Genomic DNA, 18,038 nt, shown 5'->3' with positions numbered 1-18,038 from the left:
GTTCTTTACTAGTTTTATATAAATATCGATGGGTACAAGACTTGTAAAAATGCCCCAAACCATATTTCAAACAAACCAAACGTGAGTTTATTCATTTGTTCACTTTTTATCATCACAATGCTATCATTTTGTATGGCTTCAACACCCGATGCTATTATCGAGTTTAGAATGTATATCACCAATGGCATTGAAGATAACATTGCAGTCCATGTCTTTGGCAAAGGTGGAGGCGATCAAGGAAATCACACACTTGCTTTTAATCAAGAGTTTGATTGGAAGTTTGGGGTGGGGATTGGCACATAATATAGAGGAGAATTTTGGTGGGGATCAAAGTATAGAACTATTAGTGTTTTTAATACTAATATCTTTGCCTTTTGTTTCAATGAAATAGTTTTTGAGGTTCAAAGATGTTATTGGTTGATAAAACCAGATGGATTCTATGCATTGTTTTGGAATGACACATCTCCTGGTGCATGGTGGAGGATGGCAACTTGGTAGAATTTGTACTCACGTTTATTAATTGATATCAAGTATGAAGTAATGTTAGGTAATGATTATGATAAATTGATGATAGTAAAGAAGTGGAATTGGAAATTGGAATCTACATCTCCATTTTGATTAGGTTGAAAGTTTTTATTACTTTTGTGAATCTTGAAATAGGATTTGAACACTACCACAAAGAGTTTGTATTAGGGTGATTGGATGTAGACATGTTTGGCTGAACCTATTTATGTATTTAGGTGTTTGATTTGCATTATCTTGAATTCTTGATCTTATTTCCTAATATCTTTACATTACTTTGTAAATTTTATCTTGAGCAAATAATTTGTAAATGGGTAATAAATTATCTTGATGCATGCAAGAAAATTATTGAAATTTACAAACAATATAATCTCAATACATTTCTTCAAGATAATTAACAAGTGCTATTATGTAACAAACTTTAAATCAAAAGCAAATAATTTTTGGTTCCTCTTTTTTTCTCTTACAACATCAACCCTAACCCTAACCCTAAACCAAACCAAATCCAACACTTAAAAAAAACAAGACCCAAAGTTGATTTCCCATATTTGCTACATTCTTCCCCCTTCAATTTTCAATGGCCATTAGACAACTCAGTCGTCTTCTTGGCATAAAATCTTCTGTATTTGGAGTCAACTTCAGTCAAATAGTAAGTCCCAGGAGCTAAAAGACTTGTATCTTTGCTAGTCACAAAATCCTTGCCCCCATATCGATGCTCCATCACCTTCATCAGTTCCACAAATTTTGCTGGTGGAAGCTGCATGCACCAAATAACAAACAAATGATCAAATATGAGTAAATGACCATTTTGCCCTTCTATATGTATTAAGTCAAAATGAAATGTCCCTATATTATATATATTTGTCCGGAGAAAGTCCTGTATACGCAAAGCTTGTTTTTTTTTTTGGATCGAATGAGCTGTCTGAATGTGAGCAAATGACCATTTTACCCTTCAATATGTATCAAGTAAAAAAAGAAATGCCACTATATATATTTTGTGTGGATTGTACACAAACTGAATATAAGTGTTGTATACAAAAAAAAAAGCAGCTATATATATGTCTGGAGCAAGTGTTGTATACACAAAGGCTTTCTTTTTGGACTAAAAGCACATCTGAATGTGAGTAAATGACCAATTTACCCTTCTATATGTATTAAGTAAAAGAGAAACACTCCTATATATCTGTTTAAAGTAGATGTTGTATATGCACTGACTGTATCTCTTTTGGACTGAAAGACTGTCTGAATGTGATTAAATGACCATTTTACCCTTATTAAGTGAAAAAGAAACACAAAGGAAGTACATATATGTATGATATACCTCAGTCCTTCTCTTCAACTTCTCATCAACATTCATCACCTTTGCAATGTTTGACAAACTAAAAGGCGCTTTTCCCTCACTAAGATGCAATGAAAACATGGTGGCAGATAATCCACTTCCATATGAGAACATCATCACCCGATTTCCATCCTGAAATCAATATAAAAAAAATTGGATTAAATTTTTCTAAAACATTTAACATTTATTTCAAAATGCTTAATTACCAGAGAGCTGTTCTTATCATGAATAAGAGAAGCAAAAGCTGCATATATAGAAGCAGTATACATGTTCCCAACTTGCTTGTTGATCAATGTTCCAGGTTGAACTTTTTTATCATAATACGGTTTTGCCACTTGTTGAGATGCCTGCAAGTTTATAAAACATGAATTTTTTTTTCTTAAATTTCAAGAAATAGCAATTTACTTTCATTTTTTTCTTATTACAACATTCTACTTTATAAAAACTAACCAATTATAAACAAATATATGAAAGTATGTTGCTATTTCTTGCATTTAATCTAATCCAATTTCTATATAAAGAAATCCAAATTGAACTATAATAATACCTTTTCAAGATCACGATTTTGGTAGCTTTCATCACCTTTTAGAGATGTGAATTGTCCTAGCTTCTCTTTGGCAGACTCATCAACAGAGCTGAAGAAAATAACGACATACTTTCAAGTTCAATGGAAGGGTAAAAATGTAAATAATTAAATAAAGTTAAGAAAACATTATAAATATTAAATAGTTTCAACTTTCAATAATCACCTGGCATTTCTAGCAACATCACTGAACACTAATCGAGCAAAACTCTTCTGTACAAGCTGCAAATTTTCATAAAAATATATTAAATATATATTATTGTAGATTCTATAATGAGTATCAAGAATGGAAATAAAATAATTGTTAGTTAATCAGTTACCTTGTTGTAAGGAGAATGAAATACAAAATATTCAGCATCAGCAATTGAAAACTGTTTTCCTTGCAATTTCTCATACCTATAGCATAAAAAAAATAATAATAAATAATCTTTTAAACATATTTTGTTATTCACATTAAACTAATAATAGAAACTTACTTCTGACAATATCCCTTATAACAAGACTCAAGTGCCATGAGATAACAAGTTTGTGAAAGCTTTCCATCAACAACCTAAATCAAAAAAATTAACAAAATCTAAAAGATTAGCAACTTGTTTTTTTTATGTAAATTGACCAAATTGCCCTTGTAGGAGTATATACCGGATATTCACTTGCAAGGTCAGGCTTGTAAAAGTCATAAACATGTGACATATGACTTGCTCTAAATTTGCTTTCAAATGCAATTGGAGCATCTGGTCCTATCAGCATTGCAATGGCAGCTGCTCCTCCAGTGGGTCTAGCGGGTCCCTCTGCATACACCTAGTAAAAGAAAATGACCAAATTGCCCTTGTGGAAGAAAATTTTCACAAATGTGAAATAATACCTACCGCACTGTCTGTACAGACAACTAATCCATAGCGCCCATCCCATGAGTTGCTTTCAACCCAATTCACACAGTTTAATAATGCTGCAGTTCCTCCATAACAAGCATTTGTTGAATCAACACCTTCAATATCTGTGTTTCCACATTCCTACAAAAAATTTAATCATTAACTTTGTTAAGAAAAGATAGATTTATGATATCTGATACCTCAAAGATATCCATGAGGAAAGTCTTGATGGATTTGCTTTTGTCTATAACAGTTTCACTTCCTACTTCCAACCGACCAATTTGCTTTGGATCAACCTCGTATTTCTCAAGTAGTGAAGTGACAGCTGTCAATCTGAAAATATGAATAATTATAAGTTTCATTGATTGTTTTAAAGAATAACATCATCTCTTTCTAATAAGTTGAACTTGAGATTACTATACTGAGTTACTGACCCCATGGAGATGACATCTTCTACTTCTGAACAAAATGCCATGCAATCTTGTCCAAGTCCAATTGTGTATTTTCCTTTACTAACTCCATCAAAATCCTCTAGAGTATCCTGTAAAATAAAGTAACAAGTAAAGAAAATGTTTTATTTAAGGTGAAACAACTTATATTTAAGATCTTGCTTGCAAGTAAATGTCAGATCAAATGGTGTGTAAATTACTTAAAAGTCCATGTCTTTGAAGGTCTTAACTCCAAAGTTATGCAACTTTCTTCATGGGATGTGTAAAGTACTAAAGTTGCAACTTTTAGCTTTTTAGCAAAATTTCACACCAAAAAGTTTATCTAGTTTTAAATATCGGTAACCAATGTTGATGGCATTGATTTTGATCCACAAGATTCCTCCTATTTTTGTTGTAATAATTGATTAAATCAAGTGCAAATTTGAACATTCTGCATATATATTGTGTGTTTAAAAAGGTGTGCATGTGCAACTTCCATAAGTTAGTCATGCTTATATATAAGAACTCCATATTTGACCTTATACGAGGCATACAAAATTGCTAATAGTATCCTGACCCTGAGTAAAAACTCAGTCGAAAACCCCTTAAAAATATGTATTCGGTTTAAGGTTATTTACCATAGCTCGCAGGAATTAAAGCTTTAGAAAAAAAAATTTCTCAAACACATAAAGCAACTTCAAGACTCTGGTCATAATCATGTTGGCATGAATAACTTAACAAAACGCAAACAGCCACAAAATCCATAAGATTGTAAGATTATCCGTATTAGATCCACTTTGCATGTGCAACTACCCGTCAATCTTCACAACAATTTAATATTAACCCAAAAAAGACATGTGTTTTTGCACTAATTGATTTTACGAAAAGCAAAATCCAACTGTACGATAACAGCAGTCACATAAAGTTGTCTAAAACGATTTCATGATAACAATCGGATTGAAGAAAGCTAAGTATGAAGTGTCGTGCAAGCAGTTTAATGCATTGATTACTGAAGAAGGCAAAGAAGAATTACCTGTTGGATACAAGTAGGAGGAAAGTAGATTTCCATTGCGAGAATTCCGACGTTTTGAGGAGCCATTTTTGCTTCGTTGGCCGAGAAAATTATTGCGAAACAGTAAAAGGGTAATAATCACCAGATCAAACGGAGAACAACGATCTGGATTTAGATTTAGATTTTTGTTTATATTTGACAGAGAGAATCTCTTCTTTTTACAAGTAAGAGGGATGAAGAGGCTCACATGTTGGAGTTGCATTTATATAGCAAATTAGAAAAAGAGGGGTAACGAGGGAAGTGGCTAGCGATGGACTCCTTATAGATTTTACCCTCATTCTTCACGTAATTTACATAATTTGTCACTTCAACAAACCAATAGCAAATTACATATAAAAAAGGAAAAAAAATGATATTTTCAGAAAAGCCCTTAAACAGTTAAACTTGTAAAAAAAAAAAAAAGTATGACTTTACCTTATTTTCATATTATATATACTATTAATTGTTAAAAACGAACAGTAACCTTTTTTCTCTTTCATATTTGGACACGGAAGTTTGTTGGCTTTCTTATTTTGGCACTGAAACTTCTATTTCTGGAAAAGCACAAACCGCCTTTCAATTTTGTTATCCTTATCTTCTATTCTTCTCTTGCGATTGCCGCCTTCACTACCATCCTTCTCTGATCTTCTTTCTCTGTCAACCACGTTCCAGTTCCTTTCCTTTCACCACTTCATGTTTGGCTCTGCGATTCTTCCTCCACTGCTTCACTTTGTAAGTGATTTTCTACCACTCTTCAAAGTTCAATCTTATGCACGATAGATATATAATGAGATGGATATCTGTGATTGATTTATTTAACAGTTTCTATATATGATCTTTTGTTGTTATGATAAGAGGTAAGAGGAAATCACTCCTGACACCACAATTGAATCCCGTGTTCCTCTTAATTTTCTCTTATTTGCTTTTGTGGCTAAGGGTTAATAGCGATTCTTTATTTATCTGTTTTTAGGGCTTATCGAAATTAAATTTGGGGTTTTTGTTGTGTAATTTGCCTTCAGATAAATCTCTGTTTATGTTTTCGTTTACAGAAGTAAGCTTAATTGGATTGTAAAGCTAATTTTGCAAGCCTCACACGGAAAAGTTAACAGTTGTTGATAGCAAGACGGGTGAGAGAAAAGATAGCAGGTCTGTTGAAACACTTCTTAATCTTTTTACTTATGCTTGAGTTGATTCATATGAATTCAATACGAATTTTTTTTGATGAAAAGTCAAAAACATCTTCCACCTCTATTTTTAGGGTGCATACAACCTCATGAACATTTTTGAGGAGGGGAAGGGATAAGAAAAGAGCAATACACAAATGAAATATAAGAGAAAAATAAAAAGAAGGAATTCACACCCACAACTCCTCTTGCTCTTGTAAGTGAGCAGCCTATATGTGAAAAGAAATCTGTTCAGCGGTTGGTTACTTTCATAGACAAAGATAGTTCCAAGGATTTTCATATCACAAAGGTTGTCTTTCTAAATTTAAAACTTTTAAACTCTTAAACGGGTTTCTATTTTGTTAAATCTCAATTTGATATATTTATTTGTTTTTGGTTTAGATTTAGAAACCAAGATCTTAGATTATGAACTGTTGAATTATAGAGCTACTAACCATCAACATTGATTTAAGGGTTAAAAAGAAGGTAATAGCAATGTCATTTAAATTACAAATTAAGAAATTTTAGCTATTGTAATTGGGTTGATTTTGTAAAATGTACCAAATTATAGCAATTCTTCCTGAAGATGGTAAATTACAGAAATACCCTCATTGAATATGCTTTCATTTTTTCTTTATGTTAAAACCGGCATGAGTGGAAATAAGAAGTTCACTTATTTTACCCAAGACATCTGTCTTGGATAAACCCCCATAGCCCATTTCCTTTTGTCCACTTTCATGTCACTACATCAACTACTTGATTCCTTGTGAGTATTCAGAGATGACATGTCTGACCTTTTATTCACATGTACCTTTTTACCCTTATGCACTAAAGATTTAGGAGTCGTTTGTTTTTTTTAAACACGAACCCTTTTTGTAGATTGCTTTCTGTTGGAGACGATGGTCTGGCAACTTGAAGTGTTTTCCACAAACCAGCGCTTCCCTCTCCTTCTACCAGCTCCATGTGACTCCTGCTTCGATCGTCTCGTGTTTCTCATTAAGTTTGTGGTAAAAACCACAATTTCAGGTTATTTGTTTATCCTCTTTCATTCTTTCTATGTTCTGTGGCTGGTGCTTCGACGCCCTAAATCCTTCTTCTCTCTCTTATCTCCAGGAAATCAAATCAATGACTTTACTTGCCGCAAGAACAAAGGGGAAGCAGAAAACACCGACTCCACCACACCGGTTGATTTCGAATACCTTTTTCGTTTCACTTACTGTAATCGATTGGTAAAGTGACTTGGATCCAGTTGACGAGTTCGACAGGGAAATCAACAACGCATACCGGCACTGATGATGGTGGTGGTTGCCGGTGGCGGTGGCTTCTGTATGTGTGTCTCTCTCTCTCTCTCTCTCTCTCTCTCTACAGTTTAGGGTTTTCCAGTTTCTTTCCTCAAGAATTTCAGGTTACATTTTCTAAGCCACAAAACCCATTTTGTAGACTTCTTTGGAAACGGATTCGGTTTCCTTGAATGAAAGATTAAGAGATTAATTTGAGATTATTAAAGCTGATGGAGGTGATTGCATCCAGAACACGACACGACTATAATTTGGCTTCAACAAAAGCCCAACAAGTAGGTATATATATATATATAAATTTATACTTTCTAATAGGGGCAAATTTAACACAAACCCAATACTCAGAACAATAGTTTGTGAAATGGGTTAGTTTTGTTGGAAGTTTAAAGCATTCCCTTTTTTCCACTGCTAAGAACAAGTTTTTCCCTTCTTATATGATCACTGTTGACAAGAATCTTGTAAGAGGACATTTCACCACCATTCAACAAGGTATTGATTCTCTCCCTTTTTTGAATCTTATTAAAGTTGTTATCAAAGTTCATGTACGAGTTTACAAGTAAGTTGTTTTAATTTGATTCATGGTGTTAATGTTTTCTAAAGATTTTGAGTTTGAATATGTATCAAGGAGTTTACAAGTAAGTTGTTTTAATTTGAATCTGAATTTTCCTGGATATAAGTTCATATTTATCTAAAACCGTACATTATCAACGTTTTTTAAATGAATGGACGAAAAAAGTTTCTGATCATGATTTTGTTGATTGTGACTTGTGAGAGAACACGCAAATTTGGAACATTTATATTTTGGTTTTTTTTTTTCTGTTAATTATGGGAACTTTTTAGTTCATGCAGAGGTTTTATAAAGACAAAATCTGATAACTTTTGAGGGTGTTTATTGTTTAATTTGGTCAAATTCTTATTTAAGAGTTTTGAGTTATAATTTGTATCTTAATAATTACATGCATATTATAATTTATAAAATTTTAAGAGCAAATGAGTAGTTTTAATTATTTTAAATTTGGGTTAAATACAGAAAATAACAATGGTTTGTTTATTAAGACATCATTCTTCCTTTTACAACATTCAATTCTTTAAAATATACATTTTATCATTATAATAACGCCACCCAAAATACAAAAGTACTTTTTTTTCTGTTTAGTTTTAGAACTTTCAAACTGATTAAAAAAACTATAAATACATATAATTATTGGATAAAATTTCAACTTACGTTATCACAAAAACAAAAAACTAAATATATAATATTGTAATATAAAAAAATAAAATAACATAGTCTGAAAAATTCGTATCCCGGTAGGCATTCTCTCATTTATGCAAATGACTGAAATACCCTTTGCCCACTGTTGTGCTGTGCTGTGTATAAATTATAAAATTGAGGTTATGATCTGGTGCAGCATATGCTTCTTTGGGGACTTGGTTAAGAATTTGTATTCTTAGCAACTGATGGCTTATGAGACTACATTAAAAGGTTCAATCTATCTTACCTTTCTTTTTTATGACTTCATTATTTTATCCATATATATATATATATATATATATATATATATATATATATATATATATAGGGTTATATGGAAAACAAAAAAACCCTAAAAATCATAAAACTGCATAAAAAAAATACTTAGACATCACAAATCTTTTTTTTGACTTTATATACCAAAAAATCGCTACTTTTTTTAAACATTCAGAAACTAAAATCATTTTGTGATTCAAATCCACCTGTGAATGATGCAGGCTGTAGGCTGAACGTGACAGGCTACAAAAAGAAGGTCCATTACTATACAATTTAGAATGGGTTAAAGCATGTAAGAAAAACACATCACGTGAAGCTGTTGAAAAACATTTTGAAGAGACTAGAGAACATGAAAGCTGCAATGGACTTCAGAGATTGGTGCAAAAATGAATGTGTCAGACTTCTTGGATCCAAAGGCCTCCTGTATGTTGAATGTCTTCATTAATATAATATTATGTTCTACTACATGATACAACTTGAAAGAAGAGAAAATAAACTAACACAGAGCCAATGGCGCGCATGATTCCCCTCTAGTTTATTTCAATTAATAACAATATTTGAGAAGCTTCGTAGCGCCCTCTTAGCATGCGAGAAAAGCTAAGATAGTTTTTGTCTTCAAGATTGGTAACAACACCTCCACCTCTACCTGGTTTGATAATTAGTACCATGTTGGTCCTTGTCGAGTTTTTAATCTCGCATGTTATTCATAATATTAGGTTTACATTTCATTCCAAGGTCAAAGACATTATCCTCAACGACTGTTGGGTCCGCCCCCATCTCTGGTGTGACCTCGATGCGACAAATACATGGTCGTGGTGTGAAGTTTGGTTGAGGATCACATCTATCTTGTCATATAGTGGACGCGATGGGACCAGGTCTGGGTTGTGACACGTTGGCTGTTGATTTTAACTAAGTTGATCATTCACCGTTGACTTTTGACCAGTTTGACTCTTGGTAAAACTTTGTTAATTTGAGCTATAGATTGAGGTTTTGCATATGTTTGAATTAGGCTGTTTGTGTAATTGATTCATTTAAGGACTCATGTGAGTGTGTGATCTCAGATCTTCAGTTTCAGATGAGTCTTCTCACTATATCATGTGTAACATTGTATGTCTAGCGTGGTAGGTGTTGGATTAGGAGTCTAAGGTCATAACTAAATTAGTATAACTTTATGAAATAAAAAGCAAAGTTCTTTTTGGGTTGCCCTTAATAACTAGAAATAGTTAAAAACGACTTTAGGAGAGTGAGGAAATAACTTGTTGATTTATTCTTTGATTTAAATTAATTAGAAATGGTTAAATAAATAATTGGAATTAATTAGAATTAATTGGAAATTAATTTTGGATTAATTAAAATTAATTAAAGGTGCAAGGTTTGAATTGTAATTGTTTAATTGTTAAGCAAGGAAGGCATTCTAGAACCCTCTAAAGCATTGACGGTTTTGAAATGGATCAAGAAGGGTTTTGGAAGTCTCCTATAGCTCATAAGAATAAATGCATTGAATAGATTAAATCATATTATTTAATCATTCAAATCAGGGTTTATCTTGGAGATCTACCAGCTATAAATAAGAACCATAACCATAGAAAAAATTGATCCTACACATACACACAATAGAAATTGGAATTCCTCCACCCTCATCTCTCCTAATTCGTTCTTAGGGTTTCTGAGGTATTGAGTGTGAGTCATTAGAGACATCCACACTATTGTTGCTTGCTTTCCAAGGAAGGATTTGAAGATTAAAGGTTGCTATATTCTATTACAGCTAAATGTATGTGTTATAATATTTGTGATTTTCAATAATACCTAGATTAGTTTTTTAGTTTCATAGTATGTTGTTATAATGAGAAAATGTCATAGATCTGTAGGTTACATGTGCCCATAAACTAGTTTTATGATTCCGTTGCATAATTTTTTTGTTTTGAACCTAGAAAACTCATAAGTAGTATCAAAGCCTAGGATTTTCTATTGTACACGCATTGGTGAAAAACTGAAGAAACAGGAAAAAAAACTGCTAATCGCAGGCGCGACGCGCCCTGCTGGCAGATCGAATTTCAGGATTCTCTTACCTTTTTTGAACTGTAGGATAATTACTAGATGTAAATGGTTATTTTAATTGCTTAAAATTTTGAACATTTATACTACGTAATTGGATAAACCCAAATTCGAAAATTAAGGAAGAAAATAAAGAATTAATATTATTTAATTAAAAGTCCAATTAAGATAATTACTTAATTCTTCAAAGATTTAATGTATTTAATTAAATGTTTATTTAAAAGATAATTATTAAATATTAAATGGTTAAAATACTAATCAACTAAAAGTTAATTAAGTTAATAAGATTTAAAACTTGTATTCTTAAAAAGTTTAAAATGCACCCTTACATATATTTATAAGAGTATATAATATTATATGTAAAAGAATAATAATTCGTCAGTCAAACCAAGATCATGCCTCTTTCATAAAGTCATGCTATAAGATATGTATAAGCAAACGACCTATAAAATAATCGTTGAATGAGTGTCATTTTCACTCACCGCTTCTTTGTGTGGTGAATTGTCGTTATCCGAAATGGTTCTTATAGGACATAAATCTCGTTAAAAGAATAACATAAAGTACTAGAACACAACAAATCCCACTCTAGTTACTTAGGAAAAAAATGTAAACTTGTATGCTAATCCATGAAAACACACATTGTTTCTTTGTAAGTCGTTAATGGAGGGTGTGTGGTTAACCAACACACTAATTCGGGACTACAAAGTGAAAGTGATAAGAAAACTCAAGTTTATGATTGTTGACGAAGCATATTTGGCAAACCGGCACGCCAATGTGAGATCATAAATGAGAACGAGGGTGTCACGCGGGTTTGTATGGTTATTCACATCTTGTTTGTGATCCTTGGTATCGCAGTCACAAAAGTAAGAGCATAATCTGAGATTAAACATTTCATTGATAGTTCAAGGAATCTCAAAGATCTAGGAGTTTCATAGTGATTGAAATTCGTAAAAGTGTATTACCTACCTAACATAGATTCGCAATTTGATTACGACATCCCTGTTCTTATTACAATTTGAAAACATGGATCCTAACCTTATATATAAACTTGGGTTAAAATATATTAAGGATTGAAATCAACTAACTAAAACTTTCTCTTATATATATGTCTGGAAATGGTGATCTTCCTCCTCCTCCTCCTACCGCTGAAAGTTCAAACTTCACTCTTCTATTAATTTTGTTAAAGGAAAAACTCACTGTTCCGAACTACATGGACTGGATGAGGAATCTAAAAATGAATCTTCGTTATGAGAACAAGGAGTATGTTCTCAATAACCCTATTCCTGAGATTGACATGGAAACTGCTACTCCTGAAGAAATTATTGCTAATGCTAAACATGTTAACGACGCTACAAAGGTTGTTTGTATCATGATAGCCCCTATGATTCCAGAACTGCAAAAGTACTATGAGGGCTATTGGCCATATGAAATGAACCAAGCACTTAGTGAAATGTTTCACAATAAATCTAGATATGAACGTTATAAAGTCGTCAAATCCCTAATGGCATGCAAGCTGAAGGAAGTAGAATATGTGTGTGCTCATGTGCAGAAAATGCAGAGACACGTGGAAAGGCTGGAGAAGCTCAGTGTGAATTTCGACAAGGAATTGTCCATTGATATGGTTCTTAACTATTTTCCCAGTTGTTATGATTGGTTTATCTTGACTTATCATTTGAACAACACTGAAACGACACCAATGCAACTCCATAACTTCTTGAAAACTGTTGAAGCGGGAATGAAGAAGTCTCATCCCACTAGTGTAGTTACTACTCTTGTTCTGGCCATTAATCAAGACAAGGGGAATAAAAGAAAAGCTATCGCCTAACCTAAGTGGAAAGGGAAAACCCACATTGGAGAGTCTAGTTGCCTGTTAAAAGGGAAAGTTGACTATGAAGTTCCTCCTGTTAATGATTTGAAGGGGGCCATTTGTTTTCATTTTGTCCAAAAGGGACATTGGAAGAGAAGCTGCCCGAAATATCTACAAGTGTTGAAAGAATGAAAAGGCAAAGTGTTTAGTTCTTCTTCGGGTATATACACTATTGAAATGAATAACATACAATTTTCTAATTCTTGGGTCCTTGATACAGGATGTGGTTTTCACATTTGTTCTGATACGCAATGACTAAGGGAAAGTGATAAAGTCAAACATGGAAAGCTAAACCTGATCATGGAAATAGATGTTCTTCGCCTGTTACAAGGATCGGAATTTATGTGCTTATGTTTGATAGTGGTGTTAGAGTAGACGTAGTTATTTGTTGGTATTCGCCTGATATAACAAGGAACGTAATTTCATTTCATGCTTTATTAAGACAAGGATGCATTTGATAATGATAATGGTGTGATTTTGGTTTATAAGAAAGGAAATCTTCATAAAAGTCCCAAAAATTAAAACAAATTAATGATTAATTCCTAAAACATTTTTTGAATAAAAAGTCTAGAAAGCTGGCTAATTTATTCAGTTCAACCCATTTTAACCTTCTGAGCAGGTAAATGGGTCTTTATGAACCTTTTCATCGTGTAAAATGGTCTTTATGAAAAATCAATGGGAAGTCAAAGAGGTCAAAATTGACCTCTGTTACCACCGATCGCAAAGGAAAAGAGGGGGAGAACGAGAAGAGATCGGAGAGGGGGAGAACGAGAAGACAAAAGGAAGAAGGAAGATAGAGACGAAGAGATCGATTTCAGTAGACATCTCTCTACGCTTTTCCCCCACCTCGTATCGATTTCACCACCGATTGTTGAAGCATCAATGAACAGGAACCCATCAATTTCACCGCCTGCTACCTCCATCTTCCATTTCTATTCCCACCGTTCCTCTACCTCCGTTTAGCCATTTAGGTGATTACTTTCATTATCTTTAGTTAAAACTCTATTTTTCTCTATAGTTCTTGTTTCATAGAATTTTAGGTTTTGTTTTCTATATCTCTCTTGTTTTATGGAATTACAACTTTCATGTATGAAGTTTTGAGAATTCCATATTAAGTTTCAGTTTAATGTATACAGAGTATGAATGTTGAATGAATTTCTAGTTACTTAATTTTTGCACAACGTATATGGAATCCGACTATTGAATAATTTATGAAGAATTTTCTTATCGAGAAAGGATTAGTGCATGTTGGGTGTTTTAGGGTGTTCTATGAAAGTCAAGTTTTCATTTGTTCTAAGATTCAGTTTTGATTACATGTTTTCTATGATTCTAGCCTTTATTGGGTTGAATCAAAAGTTTATTTGCTATTGCTAATGAGCACCGATGGTGGTGGTGATTTGAACGAAGGCTGAATGGTGGTGGTGACTTGAACGAAGGCTGAATGGAAGACCAATTTTGACTTCTTTAGTTAAATAACTAGGCCACCTCTGCCCCCATGTCATTAACTTAGGCCACCTCAGCTAGTTACCTGGTGAGAGGCTAAAAAGGGGTTGGCCTGAATAAATTAGCTGGTTTTCTAGGTTTTTCTATTCAACAAAAATTAGGACTTAATCATTAATTTCTTCAAAATTTTTGGACTTTTCTGCAGATTTCCCTTATAAGAAATTAAGATTGGTGTTTTTATTTTCAAATCTTATCCTTGTAATGGTGTGTATGAAATTTTTGTGTGTGTGAATAATTTAGGAAATGGTGTATATAATATTGATTTTTCTAATAGTTTAGACAAAGCGTGCTTATGGCATTGTTGTCTTAGGCATGTAAACAAGAAACGCATCGCCCAACTCCAAAAGGATGGAGTGTTGGAATCATTTGACTTAAGGAGAAATGATGAATGTGAATCTTGTTTATTAGGAAAGATGACTAAATCACTTTTCATAGGAACTTGTGAAAGAGGTGAAGGATTGTTGGACTTAATTCACACCAATGTGTGTGGACCTTTCATATCCGCCACAAGGAATGCTAACCGCTATTGCTTGACATTTACTGAAGATTTCAAAGGATATGGGTATGTTTATTTGATTAAACATAATTCAGAAACTTTTGAAAAGTTCAAAGAGTTTCAACACGGAGTAGAGAATCAACTGGGCAGAAAGATAAGGATGCTTTTGATCTGATAGAGGTGGAGAATATCTTAGTATCGAGTTCAACGACTATCTCAAGGAATGTGGAATACTTTCACAATTGACCCCTCCTAGGACACCACAACTTAATGGTGTGGCTGAGAGGAGAAATCGAACCTTGCTAGACATGGTTCGTTCCATGATGAGTCGATTTCACTTCCTATATCGTTCTGGGGGTATGCCTTAGAGACTGTCGCCCATATCCTAAATCGTGTTCCTAACAAAAAGGTTTCCAAAACACCTCATGAGATGTGGAGTGGAAAACCTCCCTCGCCCACACATGTCAAGGTCTGGGGTTGGAGGCTCTCGTTAGGCGCGAGACCCATGAAAACTGGAGCCTATAGCCAAGAAGTGTATATTCGTTGGTTACCCATAAAAGTCCTTTGGATACTTTTCTATAGAACAAGTGAAAATGTGGTCTTTGTGGCTCGAATGGGGAGTATTTCGTTAGAGAGAGCTCATATACAAAGAGGACAGTGGGAGTACAATTGATCTTGAAGAAATTCAAGAGTCAGTCGATGATGAAACTTTGGATGAAACTAGCGCTCAACCTAAGGATGAAACGCTTTTTGAACCTCATTAACAATTTATTACCTCTTCGTCATTCTAGTAGAGTTAGTATGCCACCCGAGTTTTATGGATTTCATACAACTACGGATGGGGACACATTTATTAGTGATAGAACACTAGTAAATTTAGATGAGCCAACTAGCTACAAGGAAGCGATGACAGGTCCTGAGGCTACTAAAACAGGCTATGGATAGTGAGATTCGGCCCATGTACGATAACTAAGTTTGGAATTCGGTTGATCATATGTGCGGTCTAAAGACAGTGGGTTGTAAATGGATCTTCAAGAAGAATAACGACATGGAAGGAAATTTACACATGTTCAAGACTAGGTTGGTATCAAATGGCTATACTCAAACCCAAGGGATTGACTACGATGAGACCTTCTCACCAGTAGCTAAGATCAAATCAATTAGGATAATGCTTGCCATAACTGCATTTTATGATTATGAGGTATGGAAAATGGATGTTAAAACTGTTTTCCTTAACGGGAAGCTTACTGAGAATGTCTATATGACACATCCAGAAGGTTTTGAACATGCCAAATATCCTAATAAGGTGTGCAAGCTTGAGAAGTCCATTTATGGACTTAAACAAGCATCTCGTAGTTGGAATCTTTACTTCCATGAAAAGGTCAAAGAGTTTGGATTTTCTAGAAGTAAAGATGAGTCATATGTGTATGTCAAAGCTAGTGGGAGTGTTGTAACCTTTCAAGTTTTGTATGTTGATGACATAATCCTTATTGGAAACAATATTCCAACTTTATAAGCGGTGAAATCTTGGCTTAGGAAATGTTTCGCTATGAAGGATCTAGGAGAGGCGACGTACATTTTGGGAATAATGATTTATATGGATAGAAAGAAACATCTAATTGGACTTAGCCAGAGTACATACTTGGATAAAATATCGAATCGTTTCAATATAGAGAATTCCAAGAAAGGGGATTTGCCCATACATCTGTTGGATTAAGGTGTCTAAGGTCCTAACTAAATTGGTATCACATTGATGAATAAGAGTAAAGTCCTTTTTGGGTTGCCCTCATAACCAAGAAATTGTCTAGATTGATTTTAGAGAGAGATAAATGCTTTATTAATATGTTATATGACTAATATATTAATTAGAAATAGTTATAATTAATTTAGAACTAATTAGAATTAATATGGAATTAATTTTGGGTTAATTAGAATTAATTAAAATTTGAAGGACTATAGCTGTAATTGTTCAAAAGTTGAGCAGATGACAGGTTCTAGAACCCTCTTGTGTGGGACGGTTTGGAGGCTCCTCTTGGAGTCTTCTGGAAGCCTTCATAAAGATAATTAAGGAACTAGTTAATTACCTTATTTGAAATAATATTATTTTATGTTCAAATTAGGGTTTCTAGGTGTTTCCTAATTTGCTATAGATAGAGCCTTATGGCTTGGAATTATCAGCCAATGCAATCAGGCATACCATAGCCGAAAATTGCCTACCTCTCCCCTCTCCCCTAAATCTTGTAGGATTGTTGTGTTGTGGGTGTGAACCATTAGAGGCCTACACACAATTGAAACTAGTTTTCAAGAGACTATCAGATTGATGTAGTTGGATCAAAAGGGTTTGTTTACAATAACAAATCAGAGGAATGTTATCCTTCTGAATTTTTATTTCAATTAGGGTTTAGAATTTTGTTGTTCAATAGTATTTTTCTTCAATAGAGTTATGACATAGATCCAATTAGGTTGCATGCACCCTTAAGAGTTTAAGGTATTTTCCTCATTATTACATGTAAAACCCAATAGTGGTATCAGAGCATTAGGTTGTCTAACAATTGAATGTGCATAAATTGAACTTTAACAATTAAAGGAAAACAAAATCATCATTTTGTTTTGTCGCCACGTCGTGGGCTCTTCTGCCACGTCGTGGTCAATGTCTGATCTGCGTTTTTTCTTCTTCTGCCACGACGTGGAGTTTATCTGCCACGTCGTGGTGGACCTCCTGTTCAATGAATTTTTTGAGATAATTAAGATTTAGATTAGGATAATTACATTTATAAATATTATTTTAATTGGATAAAATCTGAATATTTAAATTGGTAATCTGATCTCCTAATATCTAGAATCTTTGAATTATCCTCATGATTTAATTAAATTTAATTATTTGATTAATTAAAAAGATTAATTTTGAAATCATTAATATAAATTTCTGAACTTTATTTTAAATGTTTAAAATACACCCTTATGCTTATATATATTAAAAGTTAAATACTATATGTATAACATAAGTCAGTCGAATCACTAGTATGCATCATTCACGAAGCCATGCTATAAAGAGGGTATAAGGAAGCGGCCTATAAAATGGTCATTGAATGGGTGTCTATTCTCATCAACTGCTCTCTTGTGTGGTGAAGGGTCGTTAGCAGAACAGTTTCAATAGGACATAAACTCATTAAAAGTATAATGTTATAAAGTAATAGAACTTTTTTTTTAAAAATTTCCCACTCTAGTTACTGTAAGAAAAATGTGAAAGTGTATGCTAATCCATGAAAAAACACATCAATATTTATGAGTCGTTAGTGGAGCGTGTGTGGTTAACCAGCACACTAATTAGGGACT

General features: G+C 33.4%; 2 protein-coding genes and 1 long non-coding RNA gene across 12 annotated transcripts; 2 read left to right on the top strand and 1 right to left on the bottom strand.

The window, feature by feature from the left end:
- Positions 1 to 853: 853 nt before the first annotated feature.
- HMGS (hydroxymethylglutaryl-CoA synthase / HMG-CoA synthase / 3-hydroxy-3-methylglutaryl coenzyme A synthase) lies at positions 854 to 4,995 on the bottom strand. The gene is made up of 12 exons (XM_079055087.1): positions 4,775 to 4,995; positions 3,748 to 3,854; positions 3,514 to 3,646; positions 3,311 to 3,454; positions 3,084 to 3,242; positions 2,921 to 2,994; positions 2,765 to 2,840; positions 2,611 to 2,666; positions 2,409 to 2,496; positions 2,068 to 2,208; positions 1,844 to 1,993; positions 854 to 1,279 (listed from the first exon to the last, which is right to left on the bottom strand). Exons 1-12 carry the CDS (start codon positions 4,838 to 4,840, stop codon positions 1,097 to 1,099), a joined length of 1,377 nt encoding a protein of 458 aa, XP_078911213.1. The 5' UTR covers positions 4,841 to 4,995; the 3' UTR covers positions 854 to 1,096.
- A 346-nt stretch (positions 4,996 to 5,341) lies between these two features.
- On the top strand, positions 5,342 to 9,872 carry LOC145119420 (uncharacterized). Of its 10 annotated transcripts, none has more exons than XR_013713840.1 (10): positions 5,342 to 5,524; positions 5,842 to 5,938; positions 6,051 to 6,265; positions 6,358 to 6,441; positions 6,835 to 6,981; positions 7,069 to 7,281; positions 7,396 to 7,742; positions 8,663 to 8,736; positions 9,003 to 9,405; positions 9,498 to 9,872. It is a non-coding gene; the product is annotated as an uncharacterized LOC145119420 (long non-coding RNA). The 10 variants fall into 10 exon arrangements; XR_013713845.1 differs by lacking the exon at positions 6,358 to 6,441 and having other exon boundaries at positions 5,343 to 5,524; positions 7,069 to 7,139; positions 7,205 to 7,285; XR_013713842.1 differs by lacking the exon at positions 6,358 to 6,441 and having other exon boundaries at positions 5,344 to 5,524; positions 7,069 to 7,139; positions 7,205 to 7,281.
- Positions 9,873 to 11,941: 2,069 nt separating this feature from the next.
- On the top strand, positions 11,942 to 12,661 carry LOC145121342 (uncharacterized). Its single transcript, XM_079057105.1, has one exon. The coding sequence runs from the start codon at positions 11,942 to 11,944 to the stop codon at positions 12,659 to 12,661; it is 720 nt and encodes a 239-aa protein (XP_078913231.1).
- Positions 12,662 to 18,038: the final 5,377 nt, after the last annotated feature.

The sequence above is a fragment of the Lactuca virosa genome, chromosome 6 (assembly GCF_052849685.1).
Source record: "Lactuca virosa cultivar CGN04683 chromosome 6, Lactuca_virosa_CGN04683_v6, whole genome shotgun sequence".
Taxonomy (NCBI): Eukaryota; Viridiplantae; Streptophyta; class Magnoliopsida; order Asterales; family Asteraceae; genus Lactuca; species Lactuca virosa.
Note: the sequence above shows the minus strand (reverse complement) of the source record. Positions and strands in the feature narration are given on the sequence as shown.

Excerpts from the sequence above, each read along its gene's own strand:
- LOC145121342 (XM_079057105.1), top strand. The coding sequence starts at position 11,942 with ATGTCTGGAAATGGTGATCTTCCTCCTCCTCCTCCTACCGCTGAAAGT.
- HMGS (XM_079055087.1), bottom strand. The coding sequence starts at position 4,840 with ATGGCTCCTCAAAACGTCGGAATTCTCGCAATGGAAATCTACTTTCCT. Across the intron at positions 2,841-2,920 it reads TATAAGGGATATTGTCAGAA|GTATGAGAAATTGCAAGGAA; the intron begins GTAAGTTTCTAT and ends TTTATGCTATAG. Across the intron at positions 1,280-1,843 it reads AGTTGAAGAGAAGGACTGAG|CTTCCACCAGCAAAATTTGT; the intron begins GTATATCATACA and ends TGGTGCATGCAG.